Source organism: Lipomyces japonicus (assembly GCF_038497905.1).
Source record: "Lipomyces japonicus strain CBS 7319 unplaced genomic scaffold V1514scaffold_8, whole genome shotgun sequence".
NCBI lineage: Eukaryota > Fungi > Ascomycota > Lipomycetes > Lipomycetales > Lipomycetaceae > Lipomyces > Lipomyces japonicus.
In genome coordinates, this window is record NW_027117820.1 from 218,853 (window position 1) to 239,414 (window position 20,562).

Here is a 20,562-nt window from a genome sequence, read left to right on the forward strand (position 1 = left end):
AAAATTTCTTTCTGCAATTTTTAATCTAATTTGGCAACGAAAACGCGACACAATTTTGTGCTCAGCAGATAGCTTCTTTCCGTGACTTGAAACCCAAAAACAAAACAAGTCATAATATGAAATAGTCAAAGGGGTTTGTAGCGCAAAAAAATTGCAATGTTCAAAGAATCATATTGAAGATTTTTTGCAACTGTTAACTCAATACAACAAAAGTAGTAATTTAAACATGACTAATTGGGGTGCGTAATACTTATATATTAAAAAAAGACATTACATGGTTTTGCTGATTTTAATTTGGAAATCAAAAAAATTAAACAGACGACGAAGAGGAGGAGACACAGTTTACAGGAAACTCCAAATGGGACGATGAAGAAGACTCGGACGAACCATTGGCGGAATCGTGGGACGCTTCAGATTCTGATGACGAAAATAAAAATCCAGTCACGGTGGCGCCAGTTAAGAAAAAGGTTCCATTAAAGCAACGTATTGCTGAGAGGGAAGCTCAAAAAGCCAAAGAGAAAGAGGAAGCACAACGAGCGTTGGAAGAAGAAGAGTCACCGGCGGACCGGAGAGAACGACTTCGTCAGGCAGAAATTGAGGCGGACTTGAACAATGCGGCGGATTTATTTAGCGGCGCAGTATCCATTACGGACGAGGAAAAGAAGGAACTGGAAAGCACACAAGAGACAGATATCTCAACGCTAGCAGTCTTTAAGCCAAGGACCAAGCAAGATTTTGAAGAATTGCAAACCAAGCTTGGACCTTTACTAGCCGGATTGTCGGATAATGCGCAATACAACACCACGTTTTTGCCGGCGTTTATTAAGAGTCTTGTGGCCCCGTTGAATGGTGAACAAGTCAAGAAGCTGACGTCGACACTGACTGCAGTCTCGAACGAAAAGATCCGCGAAGAGAAAGCGGCCGAAAAGACAGGTAAAACTAAGAAGAAGTCCAAGCCGGGCCTGTCAAATGCGTCTGCCAAGATTGATGACGCTGTTGACACTACGAATTATTCCAGATACGACGAATTTGATGATTTTATGTAAAGTAATTTAGTGTTAACAATAAAATTATTAATTAAGAATTGAAAATATTAAAATTATCGCTATTTTGCTCAGTGCATGCGTTATCTTGTAATTAAATCGCGCGATCAACGATGTGAGCATTGTAAAAATGAATTAAAACAAAACGAAAATACAGCAACCAAACGCCGTATATGCATAAATGAAGGAAAATATTAGCTATTAATTATTGATTAAATCCTTGTCTAGGCATGGTCATTGGCTTTGCAGGCCGCAACGGAACTGATACGACAAAATTATCTGGCACAATCTGAGCGTCTCGTATTCCATAGTCATCAAATTCAGTTAGCCCCCTTTCTCCTTCACTTTCGCTGGTGCCTGTATTTTTTAAAAAAAAACTGTTGGTAATGCTTCGTCTGCTCTGGGAAGAAATCAAAAAATCTGAAAAACTGCCTGTGGATGAAAGTGAAAGCGTTCTCGACTTGGAAAACGTGTTCTGAGCAGATTTGTATAAGTCAAATTTTGAATGTCTGCACATATAGTGAAAAAAAAAAAAAAAAAAAAAAAAAAAAATCAAATCAAATCAATTTTAGTTCAATAATATCAGACATATTGCTCGTTAAACTCATACGTACCCTGATCGACAAAGCCAACCCCAGAAAGTATTGTCGGACCAGATGCGATGCCGTCTTGCGTAAAGTAATTGTGTAAGCTCGTCAATTTCGTCGTCTTCAAACTCATCATCGCCGTTCAAACTTATATTGTTGAACGAGGACTGCCTGGCCAGCCTTCGCGGGAACCCGTCGCGGATTTGCTCGGCATAAAAACCAAAATCAAAAAAATAGGAAGGTGGCTTAGGCCGCTGATCAAAACAACAATTCCAACATGCCATTTTTATATTTTATTTTTTTGCAAGTTGTCTGCTTGTTTTTTTCTGTTTGTCTAACACCAGGAAGAGTCGAGTGAAAGAGGAAATGAAAAAAAAAAAAAATGGGGCGATCATTATGCCGTGATGCACTCGCCAAATAAAGTTGGGACGCACGACCGCCGAAGTGTGGCCTGAGGATATCCATCTATAGTTACAATACAACCCATAAGTGTTATTTTTCTGGTAAGCAAAGTAGCTAGTAAATTATATTTACATTGCCAGATTAATATAATCATAATTGTTATTGTTATATTGCGCAGATCTCTTCATGTCTATATCATTGACATGGCACGTGAGTCACATGCAGAGTGCGCGCCACTTTCCGGTCTTTGGCATCTGCGGGTTAGGGCGCTTGTTGACCTCCTAAACCTACTTCAAAACCAAACACAGAACCAAAGAACGACATGACTACAGTGAATAGCGAGAAATTGCTGTTTGGCCATTTCTGGCAGAAGACTACAATACACAAATATGCTGCATGCACAACTCAACGTCTCTTCTGCAACCACTCATCTGCAGCCAAAAACTGGGCCGCGTCGGTCGACGAAATCACTCCTTGCTTGGCGCCGACCCGGACCGACTCTACAACCGCATCCCAGAGCCTGAATGAGCGCTCGAGATCGGAAATCACGTCGGCAGCGTGCTCAATCTCATTCTTGATATATTCTCGAGCCCTTTTGTGCTCCTCATTGCTGGTTGGGTCACTCGCAACACTCACTTCTTCAAGATATGTCTTAACCGCTATGCCAAGCCCACCACTGGCAACGGTGGCAAAAGGTAAGGTAACTCCGAGACTGGACCAGTTATCGATCACCAGCCTGTCTGCATCGTCATTGGCAAGCAGCGAAAATGTTGTCACTTCCAGCAATGACCGTGCCGTCTCGGTATACTTGGCGACAAACGAATTAAACGCAAGTAAGTTTCGGCTTAAAGTACCTTTAAATCCGGTGCTGTTATGTGCCAAATTTAACAACGATGCCACCCGCGTAATTAAATTCACATGCCTGCGATCTTCTTCACTAACTTGCCGCTCAGGACCGGTATAACTGAAGTCACTATTGTTAAGGTACTTCCATCGAATAAGCTCTAAGATAATCGTCAATGGCGCACCAAACAAATCATCTATAGAAGATGCTTCCAATCCAGCTGCTAATGCATTTCCCCATCCAGTAAGTTCATGTTTAGTATCTACAAACTCTCTTAATTGCAGAAATCTAAAGAACACATTAATCAAGATTTCATCGGTCGTGGTCAATTGCTATTCACTAATCAGTAACATATTCTTTTTTTTTATCACGCGGAAAAAAAACCACTTACCGATTCTTGAGTCCTTTCATTAAATGGTTGTTGACTCCTCTCGCTAAATGACTGTGCCACAAATGATTTGTCCAATAGGGAAACCACCGCAGTGTCAATAGTAATGCCCGTCTTGAGATCCTTCAATTTTGGATCCACCAACCGTTGAGAGACACCCCAGGTCGATATTGTTGTATAAAGCGGAGGCGTCAGTCGGTGAGGTAATTCATGTTCCACATTTTTCTCAAACCAATAGACCGCAGAAACTCTTTTGGCTTGATAAAATCGGTGCAACGGTTGAGTGAGTAAATTTAGAATATGGCACCTCACACCTTCCAGCAGAGACAAAAACTTGCGGTATTCTAGGAGCTGACCACCATCTAGTGGTGGCGTCTCAATCAACTTGCCAGATGTTAAAACATTTAATATCTCCGATCCAACTATGCCCTTAGAAAGATAGAAATATAACTCATCCGGTAGCCTTTGACTCATGAAATCGTGAATATCCGATGGCGGTTCATCAAATGAGATCGGTTCCGCAGCTCCTCTGTCAGTCAGAATCACATGATATTTAATCGCACTCCATGCTCGCTTGTAAACTTCAACATAATCCGAGCTTCGGACAAGGTTATTATCCGCATATGCATTGACAGCTCCGTACCCACTAACATAATTGCGTAGCAATTCCCTGGCAGTCCTAAGAATTTGATGCCCTCCGTACTGCTTCGACTCAAGAATGGGGAAAGTCGGATTAGTTCTAGTGCCTGCTAAAATACATATATCCACAAACTGTTCATTAGTAATGTTGCCCAAATCGCTTAAAATCGAGCGCTTGGTAACCCATGAGAACGTCCCCGCTGTTACATCGATGTTGCTGACATAACGCTCAACATCATAAAGCAAAACCTCCTCTGGTCCATATATGGCATCAACATAATGGTTGGAGTGATTAAGCAGATAAACAAGTTGTGGCCAGGGAAGGTACGGGGCAGTTATGTACTCGATTCCCCTGTCACTCAGCGTCTTCTCGAACAGTCTTGTAGTCTCTGATACTGGAATGCTATCTATACACAATCGATTAGTCTCAAAAACAACAAAAAAAATATAAATTTATTTGTCATTCATACCAAGCGCTGAGAAGCTTTTGACGATTTCTGAAGACAGCCGCCGATTATACACATCCCAAGCCTCATTTCTCTTTTGCTCCGTAGCATCGACCTCACTAAATGGTTTGCGACTAGAAACCACATCCAGTCCCTTGAGCACAAACAATGGTGTAATATTTTCCGCTTTCAACACAGAAAGGAATGAATCAATGCTAGATTCAAACTTCGTCGGCAGGCCACCAATAGCTGGTGCCATCGGATCCTTATGACTACGGATAATCTGTTCTAAGAAATATTCCGCATCAATTCCAACAACAGATTGCTTCAACGCAGCAAGTGGCAATACTTTTACAAGCCTGCGTTCCCTAACGAATAAATCCAGAGCTCGAACTGTGCACGAAAGAAGCATTAGAACTCGCTCGATATGACACCGCGACTTGAACTTACCCATTAAGACGACCAGTAAAAACAAAAAAATAAAGTTTCTTTTATAATTTACAGGATTCAGATTCGCAATTCACACCAAGCTGTGTCACTTCGACCTTGCACAATTGAAGACTTTTCTACAAGCGACGTTCTTTTCTTCGTATGGTGCCTTCACGCTTATTATTTTTAGCCAAACATTGACCTTTTTGGCGCGCGTTGGCAAACGTCCGGGTAACTCTAGTTTACTATTTGTGACATCAATTGAACAATTTACGTTTCGATTCCTCAGTCTTTGAATTGAAGTGAGAAATATTCAAATAGACGGAATAAAAGCTTGTCAAACTTCGCAATGCCTGCATCAGCTTCAGCTACAGATTGAAGTCTTATTAAAAGTGAATGGAACCGACCATACCCTTCGACAAGATAAGAATAATATGGATATTCTCTCCAAAATCGCGTATTTAAAGGATAATTCCGGCTTGGATTTTGATGATGATTTGTTCGTGGGTATGCTGGCTTCACTTGTTGGTAAGCAACATGCAATCGTCACGGTTAGTAGTGAAGAGTATCTTGACTATATTGAACAAATGATATTGCTAGTAAGCTTCAAGTCATTCGTCGTGTGCATGATCACAAGTAAAATAACATAGCGCATTCAGATTGGATCGAATATTTTTGGATTTAATACAAGTTCAGTCGTTTGCTCTCCCGAGATGTCATCGAGGGAATTTGCCAACGCATTACTGGTCTCAACCAAGCACGTATCCGGTAGCTTTTCGCCCTTGCCAAGCGTCAACACTACCAGCCTGCCGGACCCAAATTATTCAGAGTTGGATAACGGCCTTAATAAATTTCAGAATTTGGATCAATCTAGTTTAAATCTTACTAAAAAATTTCCAAATCTAATTGTCATTCGGGAACTAGACAAGTCTAATAATTACGTTCAAGCCCGGCTTTTGGAAATTTTACGTTCAAAGAAACTGGTTACTTCCCAGGGAGTTGTTATTACTTCATTTCCTTTTTTGGTCATTCCGCTCTTGGTCAAGACTTCTGCCCAAGTACAGTTGTTTCCCTATTTGGTAAGGATTTTTTATAGGTTCATTCATTCATTCATTCTTTTTTTAAAAAAAAATTATGGCTAATGCGTTATAGTTGGATCATTTCTTTATAAGTCATAACTACGAACCATCAATACCTGTCGATATTGACGAATCGAAAAAATTCAATTTTCCACTATCACCATATTCATTTCAATGTTTAGTTTCTGTTAAGGATATTGAATCAATATCAAGCATTGCCAATAATGTCATAATATCAGCCGAAATTCGGAGATATATGCACGATGTTATTGTACATCTACGCCTTCATCGTGCAGTAGGTGGTGGCATTTCCGCCAGAGCGTCAAAGGATATGGAACTTTTTGTCAAGTGTCTTGCCCCGCTTCATGGCATCAACTTTGCCACGCCGATATTGGTGTCCATCGCAACCAGAAAAGTATATAGTCATCGTCTTGCTATTCCTCTCCCAGAAGAGGAACGAACCATGATTTACGGTAGTGACCTGGATGCCGTAAAAAACTTTTTGCAACATTGGACTGCGGATTTAGTCATTGATGACGTTATTAGCAGTGTTGCGGCTCCAATGTAAAATTTTTATTTTTGTATCAATTAAACTCGTTTTTTGTTTTCCGGCGTTTGCATTTTTTTATTTTTTTTTCTTTACGAGTGGCGCTCAGAAATTACAATTTATTTGTGGTAATAGATGGTAATTTATTTTTTAATTTGTAACTTGAACGTTTAACTTAAAACAACACAATAATATGAACTATATAACAAGCAAAAACAAAGCACGCCACAAGTAGATAATGTACATTCATGTAATTTACATTCCCCAATTCGTAACAGATCGCATGCATCATGGATTCATATCATTGTCTGTTGCCCAGCGCACAAGTTGCTCAGCACTTGATATTTCATCATTATTCTTTTTGCTACCAAACTTCTTTTTTCGAGGGTCGATCGTGCGATACACATTATCTAAAACCTTGTAAGCCACAACATCTTGTGATGATACGTTGACTGAATTGCTGTTGTTGTTTCGACTACTCTGCCGTCCCAGTCGGGGCATTGGTAAATTTTTATGAAAAATAAGTCTCTCAGTAAGATAATGTAACCACAAAACATTTGTCTTGGGCTGATACTCTGTCCAATCGTACTTAATCACGTGTTGCCTCCCAGAAGACTTTCTTCGCGGCTTCTTCCCTCCCGGCAAATATACATCCTCCTGATGTTCCAAATCATCCTCATTATTGTCTAATGGATTAAAAAGTTTTCGCAGAAACCGATAGATATCAAATTGATAATCGCCTAGGTCATGATTAGAACATGACACAAAAGAAAAAATTGTTTTGGAAAAATTACATACCACGCCCCACGTAGATGGAAGGATCATCCATTGACGTGCAAACCATTTCACCATCACAAACTGCCCGAGAAAGCGTGTAATCAATAATAGTAACGCTTATATTATTTTCATTTTCTGGTGAAAGTGATAGTCCGTCCATTTTTGCTACTAGGTCTTCTTCTCGATCTAACACAATGTTGCCCCAGTGCAAATCCCGATGTTCAAACCATACTTTCTGCTCTGCTTCGGCTAGTATTTTGGCAGTCTTCCAAAACACGATGGCAGCCTCCGTCCAAGATTTTAATTCGAAATTCTCCAAGTCAGTACCGGCATGCTTAAGAACGATGACACAGTAGAGTTGGTCATTGTCATAAAAGTCTGCAACATGTTAGAACAATGTAAAGCGTTTAATGAATTTATATAAAACTAACCAGGTCTGTCGTTTTCTGATTGTTTTTCTTTAGCAAAAATATCCCATAAATCCAAAAGAGTCGATGAATACGCTCCTCTGACGATATATGCGCCAACAAGCTGAACATATCCATCAAACTGCATTAATGTTTTGGAAATCTTCAATTCATTAGTAATTTCCAAAACATTCACTTGTTCCAATTCGTCAGTATTCTTGCCAAAAGGAATGATTTTTAAAACGGTCTTTTCCCCTTTGCGTTTATCAACCATAGAAAATACCTCGCTATACGATGCTTCGCCCAATTTCTTGATTTCATTCACAGGCAAAAGAGAATTAATATATTCTTCAAATCCCAAAATGTGATTTATACTGCAGTTTTGCAATAAATGGTCAAGCTCAGAAAGTATTTTATTAGTCGGCTCAGAAACTGCATTGGCATTCATGACCTGTCGAAGTGGAGACGATGCAAGAGGAGGCTTTGCGATACCTATACTCGAACTGCGGTTTTTGGTCGTTAAGGATGAAGACTGAGGTGAATCCAAAGTCAGTGTTGTTTGAGGCGAATGCTGAGAAGCTAGAGACGCTCGTTTTTGTGTAAGTTCAAGCACAGGAGACTTAAACGACGCATTAGAAGCATTAACTAATATCGATGTTTCTTTATAATTCAAGGAATTTCCAGCAAAATGAACAAGTTGAGGTGACACAGAGTTTTGGACTGGGATTGAGGTAGGCGTTGACGGCTCGTCCGACGGTTTTGTAGCCATTTGAAGATCAGATAAAATAGGGGATGATGATGATGATAATGATGATGATGATTCGGGTAAATATAATGGTCCATCCAAGTTCTGAACAGAATCTAATCTCACAGGTCGTTCCGTTAAAAATGTAGTTTGCTCAGTTTGTTGAGGACTGAATCTATTCTGATGCTGTTCTTGCTGATGGTGTTCCGTTGACAGCTCAGATTCCAAAAATAGCGAAGTACGCAAGCTTAATACATCTTGAGAAGGTTGCAACTTTGTAGTAAACACATCATCTTTAGATTCAATGTCATCGCTGGCATGTAAACTTGACACGGAAAACTCAGCAGAAGATGAGAATCCATCAGCGTCTGACAGTATTTCTAGACAAGCAGAAAGATCAGATAAGTTAAGCTTTTGTTGTTTGGGAATCACATATGAAATCTTTTCATTTTGGCTTAATTTTATATCTGACGCATTTGATATTTGTTGGTTATCCAATTCGGATCTGTTCGCATTCTTCATGAGCAAAGGAGTTCGAGGGCTCGAAGGAGTTGAATTCTTAACATTGTCAAGCTTTGTTGATGATAAAACTCTTTTAATTTTTGCAAGATGTGACTTTCTAGGTGACTGGCCGCTGGTGAAGGGTACGTTGTTTTCTTTGTTACTGAAACTACCATTCGCCAAATTTTCAGTAGTGGTTGCTTGTACATCAATAGGCCCTTCCTTATGATTATCGGCCATCAAATTATCTGCAGAATGAGCAACAAAGCTTTTCTTTTTTGTAGGACTTGCTCTATTCCAAAGGTCCGTTTCAGCTAGGCCCTGGAAATGGTACTGCCGGTGTGCTCTTCGGCCATACGTCGTCTTCTTTGGCTGTGCAAAGACCATTTCACCTCATTAGCTGCGAAAATTTGTTATCTCAATCTAAAAAAAAAAAAAATCGAAAATTAAAAACACGACAAAAAACCGAATGCTTTAAGTGGAGACTTCGAAACAGAAGCAACAATGCCGATAGGACCCGGTCGAAATAATATAGTAGGTGCTGGTTTGTTTACAAAATGCAGTTGTGGCTGGTACAAGCAAACATTATTGCTGCGCCATGGCACAGCCACAATACTGCGCGGAGTACAATTAGTCATTATTGCAATTTTCTTGCGTCAGCATTGCATTGGAAAAGCCGCACGTTGCTTGATCGTCGCCGGGAACGGACTTTATTAAGAAGGGAAATCCAATTCTCATTTTTCTTGACAATTAATTTTCCAGGCTATTAAAAATATGAGTGAAATTACAGACAGTGAAGCTCTAATTAATTCTCATGATCCAAACCATCCGGCAAACCTAATTTGTGAACTCTGCAAGCTGTTCTACAATAATGGCTGGGTCACTGGTACTGGCGGCGGAATTAGTATTCGTGATGGGTTCGTATTTGCATTATTTAATAGTGTTATCGCATATTTTAATTTGTAATATTAGTGAACGTATTTATATTGCGGCTTCCGGGGTTCAGAAGGAGGTATGGAATATCATATTGGGAATGCTTAATTGAAATTCTTACATCAAATAGCGGATGGTTCCGGAAAATATGTTCGTCATGAGATTGCAGGACCAGGAGTATCTTCGAAAACCAAAAATTTATAAGCCATCTGCTTGCACGCCGTTGTTTTTAGCTGCATATACTATTCGTGATGCAGGCGCATGCATTCACACGCATTCTCAGGTAAGCTTGGCACGCACGAGTCAATTATAACGATATATACTGACGCTAGATAGAATGCTGTTTTGGTGTCTTTACTCTATGATGAAGTTTTCACGATTGCCAATATTGAGCAAATTAAAGCTCTGCCTAAAATCACGGAACCCGGCTACCTGGGATTTTTTGACACGCTCACCATTCCAATTATTGAAAACACTGCCCATGAAGAAGATTTGAAGGACACCTTGGCCGACGCAATTCAGAAGTATCCATCATCAACTGCGGTCATAGTTCGGAGACATGGCATATATGTGTGGGGCGAGACAGTGTGGAAGGCAAAAGTTTACAATGAGGCTATTGACTATTTGCTCGAACTTGCAGTCAAGTTGCGCCAATTAGGAATTTCCCCAGATGGAGTAATCGGTTCTGAGCGTGAAACTAGAAAAGTTTAATGGTATATTGTTTTTTTATTGTTTTTGTTTTGTTGTGTCGTATTCAAATGTATAGTGAAGTCTGATGAATGAACTGAATTCCATGTGACTTCGTCTGGATAAGCATGACTCATTTAAAGATCATATTTGTATATTACAAAACCATAAATTCATATTGTACATTCGATTTTATAAACGCAAGCTTCTACTCAAGAGCTCCAGCTGTTGCCGATATCGGGGACCCAGTGCCGGCTTGTACTTCTGCTAAATTGCTAACAGCACGTAATATTCGGTTCAAATCATTAATCTTCATAGTGCGAAATCTAAAACAGGCGCCAGAGACTGGATCATATGTTTTCAATGACAACGTGCCTCGTTGGGTCTTTGCATTAACATTGTATGAATATGTGATCTTGGCCTATAAATTGCATGAGACGTGATTCAACGAAACCTGAAAACAACTAAAAACTTACGGTCGTCGGTCGCGCTTGAAGTAGTCGACCCGATTGCTCGATAAAAACAGTTGCAGACGAAGTTCGAGGCATGTTTGCACAATGGAGCTAGCTTCTTGCTGGGAAGGCTGAAAAAACGGTATTGGGTTACGACTTTGCTCGAGTTCCGGGTAAATTGCAACGTCGATAAGGTCTATATTCCATATAAAATATGAATTGGTGCCTCCGCAGATAAGGTTTTTTCCTCGACAGCTCAAATCAAAAATCGCAATTCAGGTCCGTATTTTGCTTACTCTACTCCCACGCGCCACAAGTATCAATATCATTCTCTGACTCATTCTGTTAACTGAAAATTGGTTGCTCCTTGCTTGAGGAAGTTTACTCGCGTTCTTTTTTTTTAAATTTCTACGACTTGTCGTTAATTGACTTTACTTACGGGACATTACATCTCGGAAGTACCGAAGGTTGAAAACACAGGGGTTTAAGTCGTTGTCGACTGGTTCATGAAATGTCCACTATCAATACCGCTTCACGCACCGTAGACCCATTGTCGGAAGAAGTCCAAGAGTCATTGCACGCAAATGGTGGTCGAACGGGCATCGCGTACAATCCCGGACAGACGGTGAGACCGTTGAGGTTAAACCCGGCAGAAATGAACGATCCTAGTTCTGATACGGATAACGACTCGCTTGCTATTGAGCTCGAAACCGACGTCGAAACAGATGATGAGGGCTATTTGGGAAAAACCAATTATCGAGTGGAAAGCGCACCGCTGCTTGACTCTGAAGACAGAACCGGCCTTCCGAGTGATTATATAAGCCCACATTCTCCAAACTGGAAGCCTACGCTTCGACTGCGACTCATTCAGATCGTTACATGCACGAATGTATTTCTTATGGGCTGGGATTCAAGTTGCACTGCTTCTACTTATGCTTTAATTGGTTCAGAGTTTCACGCGGCCAACAATGTTAGTTGGATTACTACTTCATATCTTATAACATCAACTGCATTCCAACCTTTATATGGCCGATTTTCTGATATATTTGGACGACGGATATGTTTTCTTTTTGCCATCAACATTTTCTTTTTTGGTACTCTAGGTTGCTCGATGGCTACCTCGCTCTTTACTTTGAATATTGCTAGAGCCATAACTGGAATTGGCGGCGGTGGCCTCGTCACTCTTGGAACTATCATTTTATCAGATATGATACCATTTAGGATACGTGGAATTTACCAATCCGCATTGAATTTTTGTTGGGGGTTTGGAAGTATTTCTGGTGCTTCAACTGCAGGTTTGATCGCTGATACGTTTGGCTGGCGATATGTCTTCATATTCCAGCTTCCAATATTTTTGATTTCTATTATTTTAGGATATCTTTATATTGTTAACCCTCCATCGGCCAATCCTGCCCAGGCAACCTTGAGCAATGTTGACTTTGCCGGAAGTGTGACTTTGGTTTTTGGATTAGGAAGTTTATTGGCGTACTTAAGCATGGGTGGAAATGATTACGCCTGGTCTGACAAAAATGTTTATGGGTATGGTATTGCAGCTTTTGTTTTACTGTTCTCCTTTGTATATGTGGAAGCCAAAGTTGCGCGCATGCCAGTTCTGCCATTAAGAATTTTGAAAGGTCGATTACCGCTTAGTTCGCTTACTTGTACATTTTTCACAGGTCTTGCTAACAACTCTGTAAGTGTTAATGTCAAGTCAACAAAATTTTTTTTTTTTCCAAAAACTAATTGATTTTAGCAACTTTTCATGTTGCCCTTATACTTTCAGGCCGTAAATCTTGATTCAGCGTCTGTTGCTGGAGCACGCTTGATCATTCCTTCCTTTGTTGGAATTTTTGGCTCGATTTTTGCCGGTATTGTAATGTCACGCTGGGGTCACCTTGCCAAGTTAATGAAGATTGGATGCACAATTATGTTAAGTGGTTGTTTATTAGTCGCTTCATTTGGACCAGGAACTCCAAATTGGCAATATCTTGCTTTCCTGATGCCCACGCAATTTGGAAATTCAATTTTAATGCCATCAGTTTTATTCTCCATGCTGGCACATTTTACACGTGCTGATCATGCGGTAGCAACTGGTGCTAGTTTTTTGGTACGATCGATTGGTTTGGTTCTTGGTGTTGCGGTCTCAAATGCGATTAATCAGAATTCACTTTCAAGCGTTCTTCCAACATTACTTAAAGATGTTCCTGATGGTTTCGAAATTGCCAATCAAGTCATTCACTCCGTTACTTATATCAAAACCTTACCAGAATTGACTCAATTGTTAGTAATTGAGGGATACAGTATTTCTTTAAGAAAATGCTTTTTGGCGTCATCTCTTGCCGCATTTTTGGGTTTGGTCGCGTCGTTATTTTCTACCGGGACTGGCTTGCACAGAAAGGAGGACGATGACAATGAAGCTGATCAAGAGGAGGTACAATCGACCGAGGAAGAATTTGTTTGAGCCTTGTTTGAGCCAAAAAAAAATAAAAAGAAAGACTTCACTATAAGTCGACGATGAAGATATTTGCATTTTTTTTCGTCATAACGTTTTTCTTTATTTATTGGACATGAATTTTTTTCCCTTTTTTTTTTTCTCTTTCCATTTCCATTTTTACTTTTTCTTTTTTTTCTTTTTTCTTTTTTCTTTTTTTTGCATAAGGTTATTTGACTGGAATTTCATGTTAAAAACTTGCAACTTAGATGGTGATATATAAAATTTTTGGTTTTATCTTTTTAAAAAAATTAAAAATTCATTGATAATTAAGACGATCATTCAAGCAAAATATGCAAAAATGACAATCCTGACCACTCAATAAATAAAACACAATTGAATGCTACTTTTTCAGTAAAAATGGAAGAAGATGGTTAATCTCTGACACCCTGTCCAACATTCTCTTCTTTAGCTGGTCGTAAGTCAAATCCAACATTTGGCGATCAAGTGGACGTTCTGATCCTTGTAAATTGATCGTAACTTCCTTCTGTTCGAAATTTGTCGAATTATCTGCCTGAACGATAGCTTTAATAAAATTGGAAATTTCAGCATAAGATTTTGCAACTGAGGGTTGGTCCGGACCAAGAAGGTGAAGGACATGGGGTAATTTTTCATGAAAATAAATGCGAACTTTATTTCCAGACTCTTTGTAAAATTTAGCAAGCAGCAAGCCAGAATCCAGCAACCGTTCTTCTGAGACAATCACAAGCAGTGGTGGTGCATTACGCCACGATGGTGTGAGAATAGGAGACACCAGTGGGTGAATAATCGCATTATTTTCAGCATAATGCTGTAGTATCGTGATTAGTACAATGCAATTCATGAATTACTGTTAAAACTTACCCAATACCGTTTGTTTTCTACAGGCCATGACTCGCTCTCCTTGATGAGAGGATAGTAGTTCGCAGGAGGAATGTAGTCATATTTGCCAATTTTTATCGAGCTCTCAGAAGGCAATGACCTTGTTTGATCTATCCATGGAGATATAGATATTATTCCTGCTGGAATTGGAAATTTTTTTTCATTGTCTTCGCCGTAAAGAAGTACTTCCAGCGCACCCAAAATCAAACATCCACCTGAGGAATCTCCAGCAAAAAAGACCTTATTTGCTGGAACATGTAAAGTCTCAATAACGTAAAGATACGAAACAAGCACGTCAGTAATCGCACTGGGAACAGGATTTTGCGGAGAAAGCCTGTAGTCGAGTGATAGCACCTTTGCTGTACATTAATTAACATGGTAGAGCCATTGCAATGGATTCAAATCTACAAACCTTTTGAAGTTGCAGCCAATGTTCCGGTAATAAATCTGTGACCAGCAGCTGAACCCATGTAATGAGCACCACCGTGTGCATATATTATCACAGCATCATTAGCGGTAACGAGGGGGTCATCCTGCTCACTTTCATGTCTTTCATGTAATAACCATTCAGCCGGTACGTCTGAAACGGTGGCATCTGGTATTGTCGGCTCGACATTTAGTGAGGTCTCCTTTGTAATTCTATCCGACGCTGTTCTTATAAGTCGTATGATATAATCAATTTTGGTCTGGTCCTCGGGCGCTGTAATGGTCACCGGTACTGCTTCAATTCCTTTTGCCAGCGGCGATGACTTCTTGCTTCTCTCTTGAATCTGTTCAATTGTAAGCCCGTTCGGTTCAATAAGTTTCTTGACCGCAGCCACGGTCAAATGAGTCTTCAAGTCCCATCCTTCAGACGCATTTCGTTGGAATGCCAGATGCATCGCAGACTCATAAACCAGGGTCGGCGCAAACTTCAGAAACGGAAGCGCATCCCTTAAAGATTTCGAGCTTGTCATTCTACAAAATATAAGATATCGTACTATTTGGTCAAAGACATTTAAAAAAGGAATGCAACACAAGCCCAGGATTACGGTCCAAAACAACCGGCATTTTTCGGTCTGGACAACGACCGACCACAAACACGTCAACTTGCCAAGTTCAATCGAATGATTTTTTGAGCCGCACAACTTATCACGTGATAATAGATTAGATTAGATTATGTGACTGGATCTGATATTGGATAACTTAATCTATTATACGTTCTTACAACATTTACGTCAATTTTGCAAAATTAATTTTGAGACAAGTAGATAATAATTTACACATATTCACAGCATCCACGGTTGTAGTACATTTTCTTTCCTAAAGATCTTTGCAGGAGCTATTGCAGACCACTTCTTTTCTGTCGGACTATGTTTCAATGAAACTAGTGTCTTCAAAAAATCTTGATAACAACGAGTAATTAGTCTTTTTAAAGACTGTTTAGAGGTCCCATCTGGTTTGGTATATACCAATGCGTATCTAGAACCTCGATACCGAGTCTTTATTCCTTTAAGTCTAAAGGTCATCTCTGTCCTAAACCTGGGCGGGTCCCCTTGAATGTGGCCATGCAGTATTTTTAATTTCTCTTCAACTGCTGTAACTAAAGACCGCGGTGTTGGTGACTCTATCTTACTTAAAATGTCTTTGTAATGCCTGCGGTAAATATTTCTAATTCTGTTAGGCTTATGATACTGTCGGCGGCGTTTGTGTCGTATAGGCACCGGCGGAATGGTAGGCGTGACTGTACGTTTGGCATACGCAGCCAATGCTCTGATTGGAGGGTTCAATTTGGGCAGTGGACGACTCAAGTCAGAATATGGAAGATAATATATTGATGGTGCAAAATATTTGAAATTCAGTAAGAAAATCCTGCTGTCTGATGCAGTTTGCTTTCCGATTTTCCACATCTCTGTTCTGCGTGTGATCAGTTGAATTTGCTCATTATAAAAAAATAGCCTCATTAATTCTGCATCTTCTAGTCCAGGCTCTTCGTGAAGTCGTTCCAACTGGTTTAGCCGTGTTTCTGACAGCGGCTCGTCATTGTGGATTGCGAGTTTAGACCGAATAGCGTCAAAAACGTTGTCTGAGTAACTGGCTTCATAGTCGATTAATTGCTAATATTAATGGTCAGAAGAATGCCAAAAAAAAAAATACATAATTTCCAATTCCACCTTCATATACAGGCTTTTAAGAGGCCCTATTTTGCCATATGAATACCTCAAAAGTCGTAAAATTGGCCCTTTTTCTCCAAAATTGGCCCGCCGTATTCTTAAAAGCGCTTTCAACGCTTGCCGATGGTAGGTCTCTGCGGAAATTGAGTCTTCCGCTTCTTTGCAAGATTTAAATGTTTCTCTAATTCGAGTTTTGATAACCAATCGTACATGATCATCAAAAAAATATGCAAGTTCTGAGAGAAGAGATTTGTATGTCCGGAGGATCAACCGCCGGGACGGTGCTTTACCAGTAAAGTTGCGAAGATTATTCATTATTGTTTATCATCCAGAAAGAACACTTTAGTAGCAAATGTTATTTTTTTTTAAAAAAAAATACTACTTTTTTTATAACTATTGTATGTATGAATAAAAAGTTAAACGGCTGCTTCTTTGTGATTTGTATTAATTGGTTCACAAAAAAGAATAAAATTTCCATTTAATGCATATTGGGTCGAGCCGCATTTATTGCGGATGAACGTCCAAGAAAGGCTTGAGGGGCTTTTTCGGTTTCCAGCACTCATTAATACCTTACTAATTTACAGAAAATAAAAATTAGAATTATTGGTTCAACTTCAAAATATATGAATATTTAATTTTGAATTTAAGCACTCGCGGAACGATGAAAAATAAAGATTGGGCACGTTGAGCAGTTTTCGCGTAAACCACCCAGCTCTAAGAAACCAACGATAAAACAAAAACCTATAGAAAACACGTAGAAGACATTGCAACCAATGTTATTTTTTTAAAATTTAAGAATAGAATTGCGGATAGAAAACTTGAAGCATTTGTGTAATAATTGTAAATTAAAATCACCTGCGATGGTTAACTAAAAACCATTTCGGGTGTGCAAGCAAACCTTATACCCTTTGCTCGCGTAAAATACTTACGCGCTCTTCGCTGAGCCACATTTGTTGTGGTGTGGCTTTAGAAAAAAGAAAACGGTAGCAACAGTCGGGTATCAAGAACTTTGTAAATCGAGCAGGTGGCAAAACCCATGATTTTTCATGAGCGGTTTTGATCTGGAAAGAACGGTGGCTTATGCACAAACCTGAACGAGCACGATTGTTTTGGCAGTGCGGGCCAAGAGAATCGATTGGCTACGTCTAAAGTCTAACGTGCATTGGCTTTTGGTCACGTATTTGTTGCCAAGCGGAAGACAATTGCCACTTTATACATTATATATATAACAGAACTCATGCATGTCGAGAAGCAGCTGGCATGTCACGGGGCTTTGGCCACAAGTCTGCGCAACCGCTTGTCATATGGGCTCTCATTCTCGGTTGAGTGTCGCCTAGCTAACAGCTGTGCCAAGAACGTTGTTACTGGCTGCACCCCCTCCAGCAGACCAAATGGGTGTTGTCATTTATATGAGTCGTAGCCACTCTTTTTGCCTTTTGTTGGGTTCTTCTTCTTTCTGCGTGCGATACAATGACACACAATCTCGTTATTTTCTTTCTGTTTGCTGCAGCAGTGCTTGCTCAAAACTTCACGGCGCCCTGTAGATTGGCTGACTGTGGGCCATACACGCCCACTTTCTGCGAGGAGTGCAATGCCTGTTTACCTGCGTCACTACGGGCTCGTGCAGATGATGAGGTTGTCTTGTCTGAAGCTGAAAAAGCTCCCGATAATTTGGCTTTAAGTCAATTGGAGTACACCAGGCTTAAAAACCTTCAACTGGATTATCTTGTTGAGTTCGCCAAGAACCCAGTGTCTGATCATCCAGTCGTCGATTTGCCTTATTGTGGACTATATGGCTATGCCGAAGAGGATCCGGCTGAATCCGATGGCGATGAAACAAACTCAACCATTAGTTCTAATTTGCAAAAACGGTTCAACCTTGGTCGTATTAAATTCAGTAAGAGTGTCTTATGAGCATATTGTCCATTATATGAAAATTGCTAATCAACTACAGGTTGGCCAAGATTCAAACGTCGCCCAAAACGACCTGTATTCAAGTCCAAAAAAACTGGAACTGTCAAGCCATTATATCCAGCTTGCGTGCCCCAGGAAATTAAAAACATCAAGGTTTTTTTCCATATTTTTGCTTCAAACAGTTCTAATTCCGAATTGATTACGCCGGAAATAATCAAGTCACAAGTAGACCTTGTGAATAGCTATTACAATCGCTTAGGCATTCAATTCAATCTATATAGTACGCGAAGACATTATGGAACTGAAAAATTTCGTCAATTTACTCAACATGGCTATGACAATAGCTTGCTGTCGGGTGAAGAAGATTTTCAAAAGGAAGTATTTACTAAATATCGAAGTTCTCGTTACGACGAGCTTAACATATTTGTTGTCGAACAAATTCGCAAAGTATGCACTGACACTGGGTACACATTTGGATATTGCACTTACCCTCAATCCAAGAAAAATAGAGATGTTGCGATGGATCGATGTGTTATTATTTTTGACTCAATTCCCGGTGTCCAATTTCGAGGATCTCATGATAGCAATGGAATCACGCTAGTTCACGAGATTGGACACTGGTTGGGTTTGAAACATACTTTTGCTCAGGGAGCCACTGCTGAATCTCCTTGTGATGGCCAACAAGATAATATTGAAGATACGATCGATTTTCCTGGATATCCTCCAAGTTATCAATTTCAAAGTTATCAATCAGCATGTTGCGGAAAAAAGCCATGCGAGAACACTACGCTGATCAGAGTTACGAATATTATGAGCTATTCTCAAGATAGCGGTGCGGTGGGAAATATCTTGGCGGGTGAGATCCCGTTTACACGTCAACAGAGAGCTTCCATGTTTGCAAATTTTTTCACTTTTAGACGTCCATACAAGACGTCTGGAAATATAGAAGAATGCTCTGACAGACCCATTTATCCAGAATCTCCAGGAAATAAAAAAATTAAACGAGATGAAGCTGTTGAAGACAAAAAAGCAACTGACGGCGACACCAATGATGATGAAGATGACGATGACGATGATGATTCAACCGTGGCGGAATATGATTATAACATTTTCAATTTGCCGCGAGGGTTGATGCATACGTTATCTCTAGCTTGTTCAATTCCATTCTCTGAAGACGATGTTGAGATTGAATGGAAAACTGGCAAGATTATTAGTGCACCGGCGGACATGAATACGTCATGCTCGAGTAATTTTCAGTATTCTCAATGCCCGCCTAGTTTAGACGAAGTCGTTGACGAAGAGTCGGACGGATTAGTTACGACGACAAAAACCGTGTCTAGTTCTGATACTGCAACAATATCCGAAACAAATACAAATGTGCCATCTGTTACGACTAATGCGTTTACATTAGAAACCACGACGATTTTAAGTACGCTAACGCTTGTTTCAAAATCTTCATCAGCGGCTTCGTCGTCATTGTCATCATCAACGTCTACGTCGCAAGGTAATTTTGGACTTAAACTTGCACCTAATGCTTTTATTCAATTTGCATCGTTTGTGTTTTCTCTTTTTGCTTATATCTTGTAATGGTTAAATCTTCTTCAACTTGCTAAGATAATTATCGTTTAGTTTCTTTTCTTCTTTTATAATGAATATAACGTTTTGCAAATTTTTTTAGAGCATTCGTAAATTGCTTATGACCATGAAGTTTTAACTATTGAATTTGTTAGTGATTTTGTAAAGCATTATAACTTAAAATTCCTAATTATCTCTCTTCAACGGTTCAACCAGAATTTTACAAACTCAGTTTAATGATTGAATCTTTTTTTTATATACAGTAATTGATGAATAATGTAATAGAACCAAAATATTCAGTCAAATTTGACATAAATAGGTTTATTTTTTTAGTAGATACAAATGTAGACATGCACCTGCGTGTTGCTTGACACTATGGACGTTGCAGCAGTATTCTATGCCTATTATTTGGCCAGGGTGATACTTAATGCAAATGAGAAACCTTAAAAATAATTTATAAAACTTGAATGACGTAACACGGAACTTCGGCAAGTAACCGAAAGCCAAAGTTTTGGTACGCGCGCTGCAACTTTATTTATGATACGATGTTGTAAACAAGCGCACATAAGATGTACACTATATGGGTGGAGGAATGGTTAGAATAGAATAGAGGAATGTTTCCCCGGTATGCCCAGTTCGTCATCCCAATTAAGACTAACTGG

General features: G+C 39.7%; 10 protein-coding genes across 10 annotated transcripts; 5 read left to right on the plus strand and 5 right to left on the minus strand.

Annotated features, from left to right (window-relative positions):
* The first annotated feature begins 179 nt into the window (after positions 1-179).
* Positions 180-1,084, plus strand: V1514DRAFT_303698 (eukaryotic translation initiation factor 3 subunit J). The gene is made up of 2 exons (XM_066925606.1): positions 180-239; positions 319-1,084. Exons 1-2 carry the CDS (start codon positions 227-229, stop codon positions 1,044-1,046), a joined length of 741 nt encoding a protein of 246 aa, XP_066784849.1. The 5' UTR covers positions 180-226; the 3' UTR covers positions 1,047-1,084.
* Positions 1,085-2,012: 928 nt separating this feature from the next.
* On the minus strand, positions 2,013-4,938 carry V1514DRAFT_303702 (temperature dependent protein affecting M2 dsRNA replication-domain-containing protein). Its single transcript, XM_066925607.1, has 4 exons — positions 4,800-4,938; positions 4,374-4,742; positions 3,268-4,310; positions 2,013-3,208 (listed from the first exon to the last, which is right to left on the minus strand). Exons 1-4 carry the CDS (start codon positions 4,801-4,803, stop codon positions 2,438-2,440), a joined length of 2,187 nt encoding a protein of 728 aa, XP_066784850.1. The 5' UTR covers positions 4,804-4,938; the 3' UTR covers positions 2,013-2,437.
* Positions 4,939-5,076: 138 nt separating this feature from the next.
* V1514DRAFT_350877 (uncharacterized protein) lies at positions 5,077-6,613 on the plus strand. Its single transcript, XM_066929427.1, has 3 exons — positions 5,077-5,377; positions 5,438-5,857; positions 5,931-6,613. The coding sequence occupies exons 1-3, from the start codon at positions 5,213-5,215 to the stop codon at positions 6,423-6,425; spliced, it is 1,080 nt and encodes a 359-aa protein (XP_066784851.1). The 5' UTR covers positions 5,077-5,212; the 3' UTR covers positions 6,426-6,613.
* On the minus strand, positions 6,532-9,221 carry V1514DRAFT_303706 (uncharacterized protein; the record flags this gene model as incomplete). Its single annotated transcript, XM_066925608.1, has 5 exons — positions 6,532-7,144; positions 7,203-7,559; positions 7,613-8,207; positions 8,283-8,502; positions 8,674-9,221. 5 exons carry the CDS (start codon positions 9,219-9,221, stop codon positions 6,693-6,695), a joined length of 2,172 nt encoding a protein of 723 aa, XP_066784852.1. The 3' UTR covers positions 6,532-6,692.
* A 203-nt stretch (positions 9,222-9,424) lies between these two features.
* V1514DRAFT_327019 (class II aldolase/adducin N-terminal) lies at positions 9,425-10,643 on the plus strand. The gene is made up of 4 exons (XM_066926896.1): positions 9,425-9,751; positions 9,807-9,846; positions 9,898-10,050; positions 10,104-10,643. The coding sequence occupies exons 1-4, from the start codon at positions 9,609-9,611 to the stop codon at positions 10,476-10,478; spliced, it is 711 nt and encodes a 236-aa protein (XP_066784853.1). The 5' UTR covers positions 9,425-9,608; the 3' UTR covers positions 10,479-10,643.
* Positions 10,370-11,133, minus strand: V1514DRAFT_350880 (signal recognition particle 9 kDa protein-domain-containing protein). The gene is made up of 2 exons (XM_066929428.1): positions 10,931-11,133; positions 10,370-10,875 (listed from the first exon to the last, which is right to left on the minus strand). Exons 1-2 carry the CDS (start codon positions 11,000-11,002, stop codon positions 10,663-10,665), a joined length of 285 nt encoding a protein of 94 aa, XP_066784854.1. The 5' UTR covers positions 11,003-11,133; the 3' UTR covers positions 10,370-10,662.
* Positions 11,134-11,180: 47 nt separating this feature from the next.
* V1514DRAFT_327023 (major facilitator superfamily domain-containing protein) lies at positions 11,181-13,602 on the plus strand. Its single transcript, XM_066926897.1, has 2 exons — positions 11,181-12,599; positions 12,660-13,602. Exons 1-2 carry the CDS (start codon positions 11,418-11,420, stop codon positions 13,365-13,367), a joined length of 1,890 nt encoding a protein of 629 aa, XP_066784855.1. The 5' UTR covers positions 11,181-11,417; the 3' UTR covers positions 13,368-13,602.
* A 138-nt stretch (positions 13,603-13,740) lies between these two features.
* On the minus strand, positions 13,741-15,214 carry V1514DRAFT_277495 (Alpha/Beta hydrolase protein; the record flags this gene model as incomplete). Its single annotated transcript, XM_066924961.1, has 3 exons — positions 13,741-14,187; positions 14,241-14,617; positions 14,671-15,214. The coding sequence occupies 3 exons, from the start codon at positions 15,212-15,214 to the stop codon at positions 13,741-13,743; spliced, it is 1,368 nt and encodes a 455-aa protein (XP_066784856.1).
* Positions 15,215-15,497: 283 nt separating this feature from the next.
* Positions 15,498-16,850, minus strand: V1514DRAFT_327026 (uncharacterized protein). Its single transcript, XM_066926898.1, has 2 exons — positions 16,412-16,850; positions 15,498-16,354 (listed from the first exon to the last, which is right to left on the minus strand). The coding sequence occupies exons 1-2, from the start codon at positions 16,724-16,726 to the stop codon at positions 15,527-15,529; spliced, it is 1,143 nt and encodes a 380-aa protein (XP_066784857.1). The 5' UTR covers positions 16,727-16,850; the 3' UTR covers positions 15,498-15,526.
* Positions 16,851-17,666: 816 nt separating this feature from the next.
* On the plus strand, positions 17,667-20,067 carry V1514DRAFT_226225 (uncharacterized protein). The gene is made up of 2 exons (XM_066924724.1): positions 17,667-18,308; positions 18,366-20,067. Exons 1-2 carry the CDS (start codon positions 17,882-17,884, stop codon positions 19,910-19,912), a joined length of 1,974 nt encoding a protein of 657 aa, XP_066784858.1. The 5' UTR covers positions 17,667-17,881; the 3' UTR covers positions 19,913-20,067.
* The last annotated feature ends 495 nt before the right edge of the window (positions 20,068-20,562 follow it).

Coding starts and splice junctions, on each gene's coding strand:
- V1514DRAFT_303702 (XM_066925607.1), bottom strand. Junction 4,311..4,373: donor CAAAAGCTTCTCAGCGCTTG/GTATGAATGACA, acceptor GATTGTGTATAG/ATAGCATTCCAGTATCAGAG. Junction 3,209..3,267: donor ATGAAAGGACTCAAGAATCG/GTAAGTGGTTTT, acceptor ATTAGTGAATAG/CAATTGACCACGACCGATGA.
- V1514DRAFT_350877 (XM_066929427.1), top strand. CDS start 5,213: ATGGATATTCTCTCCAAAATCGCGTATTTAAAGGATAATTCCGGCTTG. Junction 5,378..5,437: donor TTGAACAAATGATATTGCTA/GTAAGCTTCAAG, acceptor TAGCGCATTCAG/ATTGGATCGAATATTTTTGG. Junction 5,858..5,930: donor TACAGTTGTTTCCCTATTTG/GTAAGGATTTTT, acceptor AATGCGTTATAG/TTGGATCATTTCTTTATAAG.
- V1514DRAFT_327019 (XM_066926896.1), top strand. CDS start 9,609: ATGAGTGAAATTACAGACAGTGAAGCTCTAATTAATTCTCATGATCCA. Junction 9,847..9,897: donor CTTCCGGGGTTCAGAAGGAG/GTATGGAATATC, acceptor TACATCAAATAG/CGGATGGTTCCGGAAAATAT. Junction 10,051..10,103: donor GCATTCACACGCATTCTCAG/GTAAGCTTGGCA, acceptor GACGCTAGATAG/AATGCTGTTTTGGTGTCTTT.
- V1514DRAFT_350880 (XM_066929428.1), bottom strand. CDS start 11,002: ATGCCTCGAACTTCGTCTGCAACTGTTTTTATCGAGCAATCGGGTCGA. Junction 10,876..10,930: donor TTCAAGCGCGACCGACGACC/GTAAGTTTTTAG, acceptor TGCAATTTATAG/GCCAAGATCACATATTCATA.
- V1514DRAFT_327023 (XM_066926897.1), top strand. CDS start 11,418: ATGTCCACTATCAATACCGCTTCACGCACCGTAGACCCATTGTCGGAA. Junction 12,600..12,659: donor CAGGTCTTGCTAACAACTCT/GTAAGTGTTAAT, acceptor AATTGATTTTAG/CAACTTTTCATGTTGCCCTT.
- V1514DRAFT_327026 (XM_066926898.1), bottom strand. CDS start 16,726: ATGAATAATCTTCGCAACTTTACTGGTAAAGCACCGTCCCGGCGGTTG. Junction 16,355..16,411: donor TTAAAAGCCTGTATATGAAG/GTGGAATTGGAA, acceptor CATTAATATTAG/CAATTAATCGACTATGAAGC.
- V1514DRAFT_226225 (XM_066924724.1), top strand. CDS start 17,882: ATGACACACAATCTCGTTATTTTCTTTCTGTTTGCTGCAGCAGTGCTT. Junction 18,309..18,365: donor CCTTGGTCGTATTAAATTCA/GTAAGAGTGTCT, acceptor AATCAACTACAG/GTTGGCCAAGATTCAAACGT.